Source organism: Pempheris klunzingeri, chromosome 2 (genome assembly GCF_042242105.1).
Source record: "Pempheris klunzingeri isolate RE-2024b chromosome 2, fPemKlu1.hap1, whole genome shotgun sequence".
NCBI lineage: Eukaryota > Metazoa > Chordata > Actinopteri > Acropomatiformes > Pempheridae > Pempheris > Pempheris klunzingeri.
This window is the reverse complement of record NC_092013.1, coordinates 16770737-16787169: the sequence shown is the minus strand read 5'-3', so window position 1 is coordinate 16787169 and position 16433 is coordinate 16770737. Positions and strand designations below refer to the sequence as shown.

The following is a 16433-nucleotide window of genomic DNA, read 5'->3' as shown; positions in this document are numbered from 1 at the left end:
TTACCAGCATAACCTGGTTTGTCTGCGTAACCTGGTCACTTAAATCCAATCCACGTAACCAATCAGTGGATTGGTGGTTAGTAAAATTTAAATATTAAATGACTACTTGTCAGCTTTCTCCAACTATAACTCCCATGAGTCTCCAGTATCGTCGCTATAAGCACGTCTGCAGCTCAGTTACTGGAGCTGAAGCTGCTGAATGTTAACAAAAGTAGTTGGGTAGGAAACATGTTGTCCTGCTGGCCTGAGAAGAGGGAGGGAGGGAGGGAGGGAGGGAGGGAGGGAGGGGCTCTCTATAGCCAGAGGTGCTCTGCATCCCCCATCTGCTCACTCATGGCCAGAGATGATTGCTTGAGAAAAAAAGATGGCAGACCAAACTGCCCAGCCGCTCTCTCTTTTCTCTTTCCTATGCAGCAGGTTCTCTGTTGGAAGTAATGAGTCACGTCAGCGGCCTTTTGCTCGTAGCGTCGCAGCCCCGTGGTAACGCATGAGAGGAGTGACAGAGTGAAGGGAGAAAAGAGGAGGAAGAAGGAGAGAGAGAGAGAGAGAGAGAGAAAGGTGTAGAGAAAGAGAAAGAGGGCAATGTGTGTTCATCTGATCATAGACAGTTTTTAGGCTCTGCTGCTGGCAGATTCTCCATCTATCTGTTTCTGCTTCCTCCATCTGTCTCCCTCTCGCTTGTTGCTCCGAGGATGAAAAGGACAAGAAGAGAGGGCTGCATGGATGTGATCGTTTTTCAGGCTCCGTCTTAATCTTCTTCCCCAGCCTGTCTGTCCGTCCTTCACAGCCCCCTGCTGGCGTTGGGTTTCAGCTTGATGACCCACTCTCCTCCCTGGTTACTGTTGTACAAATCCAGAAGGTGTGTGTCGGGATCCAGGCAGTGCTCACCTGCAGAAAACACACAAGCAAAATTACTAAAAGCCCTAGTTGTTGGAATTTTTTTGCAGCTGAAAAAAAATTAGGGTTCATTTTACAAATCGTTTGCAACTAGGGATTATTTTCATTGTCGAGTTCTTTAAGAAAACTGAAAAATGTCCATCAGAGTTTCCAAATTCAAATTGAAAGCTTATTCTGTTTGACAGAAGCAACAACTTGGGATTGTTTTGGAATTTTTTGCTTTTGACGATTAATCAATTATCAAAATAATCTGTGATCATTCTTCAACTGTTTCTCACCTGTGATATTAATTGACACATACAGGACGTGTGTTGGTATCAAAACAGTGACCACAAGTCAAGATACTAATGTGCAGCTTGAGAAGTTTTACATTACAAAGCTGAACTGACTGAACAAGTTTATTTTTTCTCTGCTCACTGTGTCAGCTCTCCTGTGAGAGCACAGACGTGTGTAATAAGCATTTGTCTGCTCTGATAACTGCAGATGCACTGCTCGTGTCTCTTTGGCGCTTGCACAGTTCATTACATAAGACCTTGCTACCCTCATCAGTTCAATGAGCTGAAAGACATGCAAATGTCAGCAATGTCACAGAAAGCGTTGTGACCATTTCCACTCACCAATATTTCCTCCCACTTCGTACAGGGCACAGTCTGGAAACACCACAGAGCCGTTTCTGTTGAGAGACAAATAACACCTGTATGTATCATCCTGCTTTTTTTACCATAAAGGTGGATAAAGTACATGATATTCTTAAAGGAAGTATTGATCAGGTGACAAAAGTGCCACAATTGCTCAGAAAAACAGAGTTTTAACTTGCCTGCCATGCACATTATGTAAGAAAATCCAAGTTACAAGTTGTCATTGTGATTTCATGTTACATCCCTGACGTCACTACATATCATCTTTTTGGTTTGATATTTTTGAGGAAACATCTATTTATTTTTCTGAGCTTTTCTCCTGTTTCCTGTTTTCCTGTTTCCTGACTCTGTGGTTTGAGTACCAACAGGTCTTACGTCTTTATCAAAAGTAGATGTTTTGTGGTGAAACGTTTGGAAGCCAGATTCAAACACTGGCCATATTCTACTTTCAGTGCAAAGTGGTTTGTATGTTTAAAGTAATTCTGAATAGAAAGCTGAAGGAAGCGTGTAGTAATTTAAACTCAGTATCGTACCTGCGCGTTTTGCCTTTTCCATTTTCGGGGCTGCGGACAGACTGGCGGTGAAACTGGCCGAGCAGGTCAGAGGCGCGAGAGTTGATGTTAAGCTGGAACTCCATGGTGCCGCTCAAAAGATCCCCGACCTGGATCTTCACTGTCCGGCACAGCTGCAGGACAAAAAAAGAATTTATCGCCATATTAATTTTTGATACAAATTATGACATTTCCACACCAAACACCTTCTTAAATCTTAACAACAACACGACAGTGTGCAGCTTAAACAGTTTAAATATCAGCATGTGAGGAGCTTCTTTTTTGGATGATGAGATCAGTACTTTTAACAAATACAGCAGCATGTTATTGTTGTTTATGGCTGTCAGTGTATTGTATATTTAATTGATTCCTAAATCAAGCATGGCCTTTCCTCTGGTGGACCTCAAAGCGTGGGGTTGGTAAACCAGTTCACCTCTGAAGTGTTTTTATCAGGTTTTTCTCGGCTGTCTGTGTGGATCTTCCTCAGCAGGTTCTTGATGCGGCGATCGTAGAACTGGTAACGCCGGTTGCTGTTCTCATTCAGCTTACGCACTTGGCTCATGAGGAAATTAGGAATCTGAAGAGAAAAGGAACATGACACACCAGTCGTGATGGTTATATTTTCATGCAAAGAAATATGTTACATCCTCATCATGAGGTCGACTAGCTTTCAGCCAGAAAACCCAAATAAGGGGAATCTGTGACTGAAGTCAAGAATGAACCTTTAAGCCAAATTTAATCACAGCTTTTGCTATTTGATTTATATGTAAAACACTGCACTGTTATATCTAATGTTTCTTCAGTAAAAGCCCAAATCGTCTCCTCTTAGCTTGAATATGTGGGTGGTCCTACCGTCCAGAGCAGGTCCTGGTAGCGGATGAGGAGCCTCATCACATCAGCGGCCTTCTCCGCGTGTCCTTTCTCTGCCCCCTCAGTCAGTCTGCTGGGGACGGCCTTGTGGAGGAAGAGGTTAGGAGCCATGATGGTGGCTACGGCCCACAGGTTCATGCGGTTCCTCTTCTCCCGGGACACCACCTTACTGAGGAACTCAAGGAGGGCCTGAAGGACGCACAGATGGAGACGTGCACACTGATACGTGAAGTCAAAGGCAGTCAGCCAGTAAAGGAATCTGCTTTTTTTTTTTAAATAAAATTCGTGATAACATGGAGGTTGAACAATTCATTTTTGTAGAGCTGAAACACTCTCTCTCACGTTGAACTGAACAACGTGTAAATGTTGAGAGGCTGCTCATACTGCAGCACAAAATGAACTATCACAGTGACTGAATGATCTGTAACACCTCTACTGAGAAGTATGTTAATGCACAGTAAGTTTCAGCTGCCTCCACTGGAGTCAAAATAATTAGTTCAGGTGCGTTTAATGCTCCTGGATGCTATAAGTGGAGCTGACTGCACGCTCGTGACAGTGAAAGTGAGTCGTGGTTAATGCAAGCCATTATGTAACAGGACAGAGTGTTCAAAATGTGGATTAACAGCAGGACATTATAGTACTGCATTATGAAACAGAGCTTTGATATGTCAAGTTTCATGAACGGGAATTTCTGACGAGCTCAATAAGAGCATTTAGGCTCTGGTGAAGAATGTTAAATATGGTTTTAAGGCCAATTTAGCATTTTTGGGGTGATTGATGGATTCTGGTGCAATTCCTGCAGTGTTTTCACATTGGAAGATGAAATATTTTTTCACATTTTACTCTTCAATTAAAGTTAATTTTCAACCTATGTTGTGCCTGGAGATCAAGTGCAAGCGTGAAGAAAATATTCAGACCCTTTACTTGAGTAGAAGTAGAAGCAAAACCACGCTGCAGAAATATAAGTTGTAACTATTTAAAAATGTTGGTACATGTGATTTTTATTACCAAAATGTGTACTCAAAGTACTCAAACGCAGAAAAATGTCCCCCGAGTGCTATACTGTAATACTTTGATATACTATATCAGGTTATTATAACTGATGTATTAATGTGCAGGGAGCATTTATTTTGCTGTTGTAGTTAGGCAGGGTGGAGCTCATTTAAAATATTCTAGCATATCTACATTACACTCATTATCTGTTTTGTGTGTAAAATCTTAATTTGTAAAGTGAATAGTAACTATAGCTGACAGATGAAGGTAGTGGAGTGAAAAGTACAATATTTTCTCTTTGAAATGAACTGGAGCAGAAGTAAATGGTAAATGGTCTGTATTTGTATAGCGCATCTCTAGTCATTTCACATTACATCCTCATTCACACATCATTCATACAGGAGGAATCTAAGTTGGAGGAGACTATTCTTTCACACACATTCACACACTGAAGCCAAAGGACACTTCGACATGCTGACTCATAGGAGCCGGGGATCAAACCAGCGATTCTTCCGATTGATGGACAGAGTCGCAGTACTAAGTGCCGTGTGAAATGGAAATAATCAAACTCCAAGTACCTCACATTTATCACTAAAAATGATAAACCTGGGTTAGGGTTACTGTACTAAAAATACAGCACTTAGTTTAATGTGTTTAGTTACATTACATAACTACACATGCACTTAAGAACCTGGAGGGATTACTTTTAAAACAGAAAGTGTTTACATGACCAAAGCAGATGTTTTACGAATCAGGTTACTGCCAGAAACCCAAAATATCTGATTACATGACTCCATTAAAACACAGTGACTGAGACCATGTAAAAAACAGTGTGCATGCTATCTTTGTCTTTACTCCATGATGTGCATTGTTGAAGTGTGTGTGTGTGTGTGTGTGTGTGTGTGTGTACCTTCAGTGTGTTCCTGTTGGGCTCAGGCAGCAGCAGGATAAGCAGGTTCAACATGTGGAGTTTCTGCTTCAGCTCTGTGATGTCTGAAGGAGGAGAGAGCAAAGCTAAGACAGGTTTAACACACACACACACACTCACACACTCTTCTCATTTCCTCTGTGTTTGGCTAAGACTAATGGGATACCTAAAGATTAATGACATTGTGACAGGTGGCCATTAGGTCTGTTAGCTTATGTCTCTGTGGTCACACGTCGTTTATCACTTTGCGCCATTTCTCCTCACAAACTACACATCAGTGAGTCATCAATCAGATTATATTAATATCAATCCAGTCTTTTATTGAGGTGAAACTAATGTGAAAATAGCAGATCTTTTACTCTGCTTTGTCAGTGTGCATGTATTTGTGGAAGTGCAGGGACGCCTCTTAAAAGGCTATCAACTTGTTCATCTTAATGTGGATTTCTCAGCCGGAGCAGAAAAGATAAGCATCACACGGTGCTGTCATCATGGTAAAGAGACGTAGGTAATTATGGTGTGAACTCTGTTGAGCTGTCTGGAAAGTGGGCAGCAGATTGTTAAAGACGTGTAGAGGAGGAGAAGAAGAACGGTTTTGTACAGTAAATCCTGGCAGACATGAAAACACATACACAACACAGTCACTTCAACAACAAATCCAACTACATACTGATATACCATATGGTCTATCACAGTCTGCACATTGTCTGAAACGCTTATGCAGTATTTTAAATCTGCGGATGTTCATCACATCTTAAACTGCTAAAATGCTGAAAGTAGGGTTGTAACGCCCACTGACCTCTGACGGCGCTGAAGGTGTTGAGGTACTCAGCGGTGAGCAGAGGGGCGGGCAGTTCCCTGATGAACTTCTTGAGCAGCGCGGCAGCGTCGTTGGGACTCACATCCTCCCAGCAGACCTGCCCTGAGTAGAAGTTGGTCTCCAAGTTCTGCTGCAGCAGCTGCAGGCAGAAAACAGTGAGTTTTCAGAGCGAGTTAATTCAGCACTTTTCTTTTATTTTATTGAATTCACATTTATTTTCTACAGTTATTTACATTTTTGTTTTTCTGTGGGAATTGTGTCTGAGCTTCAATATCAATCGCACTTAATGAATAATGACTTATGTGAGTCTATAAGTCATTTATAAGGTTTTCAGAAATGTTCAGAAATGTTTTTTCAGTAGTCAATTTTCAGTACTATGTTTTTGAATTATGAAGCCCTGATATGGAGACTGTTGTCAGTCAGAGAGCTCACACGGCAGCCATTTAAAACTCATTAGTATTAAAGTAACTCTCCATGACTGACTGAGCCCTCCTTGGTACGTGGAGGTCACAGCTAATCACCACGCAGTGTTATCAGTCTCTGTTTGAGCCTTAGGTGTGTGTGCACCTTGTGTTACTGGTTCTTATTCTACAGCCTGTTGCTGACAGAAGCGACCATTTCTCATATCTTATAAAAATACTAAAACTGTTTAGGCAGGATGTTGAGCTTTGGGTTTATTGCATTGACTCCCACTGATTCCTTTCCCTATTTGTGTATCTAAAATCATGATGTATGTTTAAGTATGTTGTAGCTCTGCAAACTGGACAAAATGGCAGAATATAATGGGGGTAGTAGCGTGTGTGTCACAACTATAGTACATAGATAGTTGAACATTTATCGAATATGATTTACATATTTATAAAATCAGTATATAGCAGTATATATATTTCGATATTTGTATTTCTGTTGAGTAAGAAATGGTTAAGAGAAAAAGAAATACCGCCATAATGGTGAAATATTTTGGTTCATTAATATCACCATAAAGAAATGAAGTGAAAAAAAAATTGTGCCCAAATCTGAAGTTTAGTTAAGTCTCTCTGAATGATCATTGTTGTCAAAACTATTAATCAATGACAAATGCTCAGCCGATGTTTCCTACTGATCTTCCCTGTCTCTCTCCCTTCTGTGCCAAATGGCGCCCTCTTCTGTCTGCTTTAATGTCATTGATCCACCATCTCATGTGCATGTTCTGAATTAAATACAGTAGCATAAGGATTATCTGGCAGCGGCAGGTGAACAACTTTATTGATTTTGTCTCATTGAACTTGTTTTTCTAAATGTCAACTATAGTTAAACTCCATGAAGCTGTTTGATTTTACTCACTGCTGCTCAAGCACTTCTGATACTTTACAGCATCAGTATTTTGGCTGTCCTTTAGGCCAAACGTTTTTTCTTTTCTTTGCTTTAAACCCAACATAAGAAATAGATGATAAAATTATTTGGAGCAGTGCCAGCTTTGTGTGACTGAAATAGGTGTGGATCCAAATATTGTACCTTAATTCTGGACTGAGATCCTGGAACCCGCAGGATCCCCTCCGAATCGACTCCTTTCTTCTCCAAAAACGACAATAACTGCAGAGAGAGAGAGAGAGAGAGAGAGACATTAGCAGAGAGTCAGGCATCAGGAGATAAGAATCTCTCGCTCACCTCTGCTGGTTATTCTCAGTAACTGCTGCTACAAACAGGGTGTGGTCAAAGCATTTCACATCCAGAGGACACTGAGATCGTTTTGTGTCGCCTGTCTGCAGATGTGGTTTGCAGGTTCAGCTACGGCAAAAATGTGCTAAACTCACGCTGAACCAAATATGGTTAACAGGATGTAAACTGTCGTCTTGTGTCAGACTAAGGGCTCATTCAAAAACCCAAACCTCAGACCTCAGAGCTGAGATACAGTACAGATCCTTACATGTAACAACTGTATGGAATTATCTTTCTTTTGAGTTGTATCATAATATCACAACAAACATGAATTTCAGGTTCTTACCGCCTGCAGGAAGAGAGGAGTCGTGGTGTTGGGCCTAATTTTCTGATCGTTCTCCAGCAGCGTGGCCAGCGGCACCCCATAGAGCGTGCTCTCTGTGGAAGACAAAAGTGTTACTTGTTCTCTGCTTCTAATTAGTTGCCTTAGTTTAGTCTCATTTTCAGCATAAAGAAACTGGCACAATGTTAAATGTGTATTCAGACGCAGAAGCACATGCTCAGTTAAAGTCCTCTTGAAATGAAAACATCACATTGGAAATCTTTCTTCAACAGTAAAAATGTTATGTTACATACTAGTTCTACTTCCTTGTGGCTATTTCCTTGTGTGTGTATTTTAAGTGCCCATCCCTTTGCTCCCTTCCTGTGTCGGGGCTGTGTGTACCTGGGATTTTTCTCTTGCCGGTTTTGTGCCTTTTGACCTCCAGCTCTAAGAGGTCGCACAGCGCCGTCATGTCGATGAGAGCCAACTGACGCACCTTCTTCATGTCGCTATGAGAGAGATCCTGAATGCGAGTCATTCCTAGACGGCACTTGGGGCAGATCACCCGCTGAGAGGGTGAGAGCAGAGGGAGAGGAGAGTGAGGAGAGGGGCATTGGAGTTGAGAGGTGGGAAGTGAAGGTGAAGAGGTGAAGAAGGGCAGAGAAACATACAAAGAATAAGAGGAGGAGAGAATGGGATAAAGAGCAGGGAGGAGAGGAAAAGAGAGGAAAGTGGTGACAGTGTCAAAGTATTTACATAGTACTCATTGTCATTTACTGTGCATTGATATTCTCTGCAGTGTCTTTAAGGAAATGTGGCATCAATGTCGGTATCCCTTCATGTATAATTAACCTCTAATCCGTCCCTTTTGCTGAGGAAACTGATTTAGCCTGAAACAGAAAAGTAAATCTGCTGGATTCAGTAACACAAGTCTTGCTTTGTTTTGAACGAATTCCCTCACTCCTTTATTCTACTTAACCCAGTTATCTAACCAACAATGGGGCCGATTAGAGTTCGCTTAAAATAACATTTATTTGTGACTGTGTGTATTAAAAGGCTTACATCAAAGTTCAAACTTGATCTGTAAAGTGATTTCTGGTGAAAATGTCTAAAGCCCTAAAGCCTTAAATTACTGACATTTATTTTTCCTGATGAGTCACAGCAACTTTTATCTTTAATGAAGTGCTGTAATAATACAAATCTCTAATCTCTAATATAATCTTAACTCTCAACTACAAATTAAGCTAAATGTGAACCAATGGACCCAAGGTGGTGATTTGACTTGGGAGGAAAGACGAAAGGTGAGTGACTGGGTTGAAAATGAAGCAAAATGACATAAGATCTTTAGGTTGTATGTAATAGTTTAAAACTATGTGATAAATAGAAGGAAGCTTTGGACACAGCGTATACTGCAGAACAAGAGGTGCTGACAACAGCAAGACAAACGAAAAAACAAACCACAAGTCTGTGTGATAGTGGCCACTGAGCAATAATAATTTGTTCTAGTATAAAAGGAAGCACATTTAGGACTTATCACGCTGAACCTAATATTTTAATCCTTGGCATGACTGACAATGGCTGAAACCCCCATTCCCACCGCCCTGATACACAAGTCAAGCCATTAATCAGGGTTATTATGCATCATGCATGTTACTTGAGTTCCCAGAGCATGTGATTCAAATCCTTTCTCCTGTAAACAGATTGCAGATGTACTGCCACACCCACCAAAAGAAATGAAAGTAAGAAATACAAACAGAGAAACATTTGTCTGTATTTTCTCTTTATTCCCTGTTTCTCTTACCATTTAACAACATCAGTGGAACTTTTACAAAAATCCCCATTTGAAAAAACTCTTTCCACAGTTCTCCTTGAAGGCAGCAGGGCCTCCATTGTCCCTGGGTGAGTCGGAGAGTGGAAAGTGTTTTGGTACTTACCGGAAGGGTGCCGTCCTCTTTTCTGCGTTGGCTGTTGTTCTGCGGCAGTTTGGCCTGTTTGAGGAAGATGACGGCCTGTTCACAGTAAGCCACATCCGTGATGAAGAATTCCTCTTTAGGAGCACCTCGCTGATGCTCCGGTGTCACAGCTGAGCAGGAAACACACAGGTAAACAAATACACACACACACACACAAACTTCAATCTATTGGTTCACTTGGGGAAGTCCACTGTAGAAATGTCATGAAAAACAAAAACATCTGAATGCACGTAACCTGGGAACGGGGAAAGAAAAGTCCACAAATATGAGGAAATGTACCCACAGGCATTTTATCTCTTTATCTCTTACCTAACTCTTATCTCCCAGAACAGAAGAACAAAACACCAGAAAAAAAACATTTGGCAAGAGTATCCTTTATCCACTTAACTATTTAGAGTCTGTTCTGTTTAGAACTGCTCACATAAAAAAGTCGGACCAAATTACTACACGTCAGTATTTACTATAATTAATATAAACTATTAATATAAACTATTTAATATAAATCTGTGGGACCCCCTATATCATTGTGTATAATGACATGTATATTTGAATTTGTTTGTCTACAGATGCCAACTTGCTGCATGTTTTCATTTTTAAAACATCAACCTTAATATTACTCAAAAATATTGAGATTTGACAGGTGATCTGAGCAGTGTGTAGAGACAAGCAGTTATCGGAGGATAAATCTGAGTTAGACAGCAGGTCTGTGGCCTAATCCTGACGGATTCAACAGGACCTCACAGTTCCGCTGCTCACCTAACTTCTTCAGGTGTGTTTTTTTAGAGACATGTAAGACAGTTCATTTGTAATTAAACCTGTGGGTAGTTTTCATGATGATACAATGATGAAGGTGTGGCGACTATTCAAGTCTAATAGTTTTGGTTATGGGGTGAAATCTTGTATTGTCTTGTAGTATTAAAACAACATTTTTGCACAGTACTACTGTGTAAAGGCTCTTACCTGATAGCGGTGTTTTGGCAACCGATGCCATGCTGTTTTGGGCAAGGTCTTCACTATGCTGGGATTCAGGCAGAAGGGTCTGGTGAAATACAGCATTTATTGACACGTCGCAAACACATGTACAACTTCAGTTAGAAAATATCAGTTCTGTAATATTTTCTCCACCCCTGGGAATAGAAGTAGTGTTTTATATTGCCCACTGGGGAGATAGGCATGGATACAAAGAGTGTTTCCTCTGATAAAGGACTGATAAGTATCAAAGGAACAGTGTCTCTATCCCGCGCTCAGGGTTGCTCACACAGACAGGTGGGACAAAGCATGGCCTTTACATGTGATTTGCCTTTATTGTCACAGGTCAGCCCCTCTGCATGGAACAAGACAGCACAATACACTGGAACAGGAGACAGTCGCTCACTGAGTGCTGACAGTCACCGGGGAAATAAGTATTTATGAGTATGGACATTTTTACTGCATGCAGCTTTGTCTCAGAAAGGCTCTGCTTGATTGTATGACACGATAACAGTAATCCTGAGACAGGAAATACGGGCAACTGATGAACTTGTGCACAGAAAAGCTGAGTTTGTGGGTGAAAATCTACATGTGCGATATACATATTTGCATGCACGTTAATTTGCAGTGTGGACTGCATTTACATTTAGAGCCCCATCAATTAGCAGCATGAAGTGCCTTTTCTTGCATTTTCTTTTGGGTAGATGTACATAAAGGACAAACAAAGTTGTTAAAAGTCACTCTCAATTTCAAACTTCAATTTTTTTCTATTTGTTCATCTGAAAGCACAGAAAGTTTGCTTTTCCTTGCTTTACCAGCATGTCAAAGGTCGTGGTGAGTTAAAGAACTACTTCCCTTCGACCAGCAGGGATTCAGGGATTTAAATACTTCACAAGGGTTTAAGGTATTTCAAAGTCCTAACCTGAGCGATGGGGGAGTTGAAGACGTCGCGGACGTCTCGCGGAGCCGGTTTGTTCCTCTTCCGCAGGGACAGTGTGTAGGAATCCAGTCGACGCTGCACGGCCTCGGCCTGGGTCCGGGTCAGAGTGGACAGCAGCACCGTGTTATCTACATCCTCGCTGTCCTCACTGATGAGGTTCGACAAACCAGCATCAGCCAGCCACTGCTCCTCCTGCTCGCCCTCTGAGACACAAACATAGGACAGGCCACATGTGAATATACAGCGACATCAACATCAAGATATACATATAAGGCAACGTAAAGTACAGAATGTTGCAATTCTAAATTATTATTTTGATGTAATATAATGTGTACAATTATGACAAGTTGCAACTACTCATAAATCTATTTGTGCATTAAGTCCCTCCTCAGTCTGTAGTAACTACTACCTCGTTTCAAACCAGTGATTTGTCAAATTTACTAACTAAAACTTAAGAAAAGTCTTAAGTCTTAAGTCAAGACGTTAGTTGCTAGGAAACATCTGTAGCACAGCCTTGTCAAAACCAATCGACCTTGTAAAGCTAACGCTAGCTTTGTTAGTCAATTGTCAGTTACAGCTGGTAGTTAATAAGTGTAGAAGAATAATTAAATGTTTAGTAAAAAGGTCATCTCTACATAACATAGTACGTAACTGGATTGTGTGGTGTTATTAATTTATCTCCACTTTGTTACATTATAAGCAGGTTAAGTCTAAATTTAATAGCTCTTAGGCACTAACTACAGTTAGTAAGTTGTTTTGGTTTTTATCCTCTCAAAATAATAATGAAACATCCAGAGAAATGAGTAAAAAATTGCATTTAAACAGTGTTTCTGTTTACCACGACATCAGAAGGATTTATTAAAGAGATTAATTAAAACAATTAGATCATTTGAATGGAAATAATTACAGAGCATACCTGACAAGTCAGTATTCATGAATGGCTAGTTGGCTTGTGCACATTAAAACACTCCCTGCCCCAAAGTGTTTGATAGAGTTGTCATGGTGATATTTGCTGCATGAGGGAGACCTAGTTATGTTGCTATGGCAAACGCATCATTTCATGGAGGATCTCAGCAGTGGTTGTTAAACACTGATGTTTTGTAATTCTACCACATAAGCTCGTGATGACTTCTATCTAAGCTCTGTCTATTCACCCTTAATCTATCAGCACAGGATTCGCAGTATTTACCCTCTGACTGTCTGGAGTCTCTCCGGGTGTAGTCGAGGTCTGTGTAGCCACTCCCCTGTCTAATGGTCTCCACCTCACTCCAGAATGAGTCCAGGCAGAGTTTGTCGGGGTGCTGCTCCTGATCCTGGGAGGATGGCGTTTGCGTGCTGTGTGCGTGCTCAGCGGCTGCCTGGTCCTGCGGGCTGGCCCAGGGCTCCACGCTCATCTCGGTGGGACTGGGGTTTCTGGTGCAGACATACACACACGTAAAGAAGTCACAGGCATGCATGCAAACAAATGAGCAGGAACACAAAGACACATACAAACAGAGGAGGAGCGATGAAGACTGAGGCAATGTGGGGAGGATAAATCCGCTGGGAGAGCCCGAAGAGATGGAGAGACAAAAGGAGCGGGGTGGAGGGAGGGCCGGACTGAGGAGAGAGATGGCGAGAGCGGACACAAAGGGGGGTCTCTATTGTTCTTGAAAAATGTGGCCCGGAGGTTTAATACCCCGTAGATCCACTAGATGTCACTGGAAGAATGTGAAATCTGTTATGCAATGGGTTACACCCCTTCATCCACTGAAACAGACACAATAATATAACCCACCAACAATAAAAGACATAACATGCCATGAACAATTTAATAAAAAGAAACCATAAATCCTTTCAGAGTCTTTTCCAAACACAAGCAGGGAGAATGCAGCCAGCTTTTCCTGTGTAGGACTCCCAACAACAGAGGACTCTGTTCCCTGACAACAATGGGACACACTCAGCTGCAGACACACTCACACCCTCAAGCACCAAAATGTGACCTTTTAGTGATCACAGACACAGGAAGTGGTCAGCTGACTCACGCCATCTGCATGTGGTTCAATCACATTCTTCTAGTCAGCAACTCTCAAGAGACATACCAAACCACATTAGTCTATTTCTGAGGAACGCCAGATGGCTTATCATGCCAACGCGGATGAATAAAGATAACAAAATGTTACGTAATTTATCAGAGCCAAAAATACCTTCCATACTTTCAGCTGTGATTCGATAATCTTATAAAAATGTTCCTCATTCATGCCCACGCCAACTGCAAGTCAGCTGAAGCCAGATCAGGTTTAATCCAGATCAATGTGCTGGTGTGTTAAACCAGTTTCATTGTGTCTTAAGAGTGGGGTGGGGGGAGGTCTGATGTCAGATGTGTGAGTTTTAATTGATTCTGAATTGTCATTTCTGTGTATGGTCATATACTGGCCTACATTAACCCCTCATTGAGTGATAACAGACCACACACAGGCAAACAGAGAAATATAAAGCAAGAACCAGTGTCAGTGAATGTGACTGGAAAGAAATCTGGAAAGGTGAAAAGAAGCCTTTAAAGTAAAACTGTCACTAAAAACAACAACTACTTTTTCATAGCATTAAAGCCATTAAAACTGTCAAATATAAAGTAAAATGGGGGTCATACTATTTTACTGCTCTCTAAACCCGTGTGGTTGCATTCCAACACACACTAGAGTATTATGTAATGTGGCAGTGCAATTTAGTGCTATCTTTTAATTCACTGGAAAGACTTTGGCTTTCTGAGCTTTTTCCACGAAGACATCCTCATCGCTCACTAAACTAACCCAGACACTGAATGAAATTTTAAAAAATGTTCAGATCTGATGTTCTGTATCCTCAGTGATACTGACATTACTGACAGCATCAAAACAGACCTCAATATTTTTTCCCAAATGAATCAGTCAAGTGTTTATCTATAAAATGACAGAAAATGGTGGGAAAATGCTCATCACAACAGAGCCTAAAGTACCGTTTTCAAATTGCTGGTTTTGTCTGACCAGCAGACCAAAACACAAAAATATTCTACTTACATTCATATAAAACAGAGAGAAGCAGCAAATCCTCACACCAGAGAAGCCGAACCCAAATGTTGGGCCTTAAATAATTAAACCATTACCCCAATTATTGTTTTCTCATTTCCTGTAAATCGAATAATTGTTTCAACTATGGATGGATCCACTTTGCTGTTTCATACGAGATCTGGAACAGTCTATGCCGCACACACAGCTGTCCACAGCTGTCACATGTGCTCACAACCTGCTTCTCTTACAGATAAAACACATCAAGCCTGACAGATCAGAGGACTGCAGACAGCTGACTCACAAATTGTGCACTTCTGCTGCTCAGCAACCGCATCGACTTCAATGGATGCCACGAGTGTTCAAATTAAAAAGATGTGAAAATATCGGAGAATTACTTTGACATTAAAATGACTCCATGAGGGCTTGTCGGCAAACTAACATGCAATTATCATATGTTTTATATGTTAGGACAAATGTCAAAATAGAGTCACCATCTTAAAAAGATTGGGAAACACAGACCCCACGGCATAAATTACACCCACCATAGCCACAGGGGTTTGAATGACATGTTCATATTATGATGTCGCACTTCACTGTCAGCTTCACTACATAATGTGCCATCTAGACGACTTCTCCTCGAGCACAGACAACACTCAGACTTTCAGCTAAACATTTATGATTTTGATCCTGCTGATCCAGCTCCAACTCCTTGTCACACATACCTGGCTTTTTTCTTGAGGGAGGATGGCTTCACGCGCTTGCTCCTCGCTGGGCTTTGGGCAGCACGGAGCCTGAAACGGTTCAACCTGGTGCGTGGAAACTGCATGGTGGACCCGAGCCTGCTAACCACCACCTCTTCTCTGCCGCCCATATCCACAATGCTAAGCGAGTCCAGGAATTACAGTCCAGCACAAAAACTAGCTTTATCCAGCCCTGGTGGTTGAGCACCATGTGAGTGCTCCACTTTCTGTGTGGTGACAGGAAGTGATGTCTGAAGACTTTGCTGGGGCTTGGGGCTGTGTGGCGTGTTTGTGAGCTGAGTGGAGCTGGAGCTGGAATGCGGGAGGGAGTGACGACTCCCCGAACATCAACACATCATTCACACCTGTCCCCTCCCACGCCACTCTGAGTTGACACACCCTACCTGCATGCCCGATGGCCATCAGCTTCCTCTCTGGCTCAAACAAGAATGTGTGACAGTTTAAAAATGAATTGCAAACACTTACTAGCTGTAACATAACAATGGCAGGCTTTGTTCTAGTCTGGTAACGGTCTATAATGTAAATGACGAAGCCTCTAGCCACACCAGTGAAAGCTGACTCACATGTATACTTCAGGCACTTTATTGACCGTTGTTAATTAAAGCTACACAGCTCTACTTGAGTTAATTAACCAAGGATTCTTTGTTGAAAAGATGAGTCATGTTATCACCTTTTTGCTTTGCTGTTACCGTGTGAGTTAAGAAAATAAGTTAATCAAACGGATCAAAAGGATGAAGCGGTTCTCTTGTTGTGAGCTTGTATCTCAAACAGGTAATCTCAAATCAAGTAGCACATACTTGTGGTGTGACAGCTAATGACAGGACATGTTAAATCGAATCATGCCTTATATGCAGAGGATGGCTACTTATTGCACCATTCATGTTGTCACAACTAGCTCAACCTCATACCTGAGCTTGACTATCTGTGTGGATGCGATGTGTGTGCACGAGCACGAAGACGGAGTGAGAAAACCAGAGAAAGCGTCTCACGTTCCTCAAGTGCAACAGGTCTGTCAACATTGCCTCTAAGTAGCACTGCAACCCCCCAACCCCTCGTCAAATCACTGATTCATCATCACTTTTTCATTCTCTCTTCTCGTGCCAATGACAG

General features: G+C 41.6%; 1 protein-coding gene across 1 annotated transcript; it reads right to left on the bottom strand.

The window, feature by feature from the left end:
* Positions 1-203: 203 nt before the first annotated feature.
* Positions 204-15788, bottom strand: LOC139216714 (rho GTPase-activating protein 40). Its single transcript, XM_070847931.1, has 15 exons — positions 15285-15788; positions 12726-12949; positions 11519-11739; positions 10588-10666; positions 9589-9737; positions 8057-8222; positions 7679-7770; positions 7189-7266; positions 5674-5833; positions 4860-4942; positions 2939-3145; positions 2520-2663; positions 2069-2220; positions 1515-1570; positions 204-888 (listed from the first exon to the last, which is right to left on the bottom strand). The coding sequence occupies exons 1-15, from the start codon at positions 15431-15433 to the stop codon at positions 782-784; spliced, it is 2067 nt and encodes a 688-aa protein (XP_070704032.1). The 5' UTR covers positions 15434-15788; the 3' UTR covers positions 204-781.
* Positions 15789-16433: the final 645 nt, after the last annotated feature.

Coding starts and splice junctions, on each gene's coding strand:
- LOC139216714 (XM_070847931.1), bottom strand. CDS start 15,433: ATGGGCGGCAGAGAAGAGGTGGTGGTTAGCAGGCTCGGGTCCACCATG. Junction 4,943..5,673: donor CACCTTCAGCGCCGTCAGAG/GTCAGTGGGCGT, acceptor CTCCTCCTTCAG/ACATCACAGAGCTGAAGCAG. Junction 3,146..4,859: donor CCAACAGGAACACACTGAAG/GTACACACACAC, acceptor TGCGTCCTTCAG/GCCCTCCTTGAGTTCCTCAG.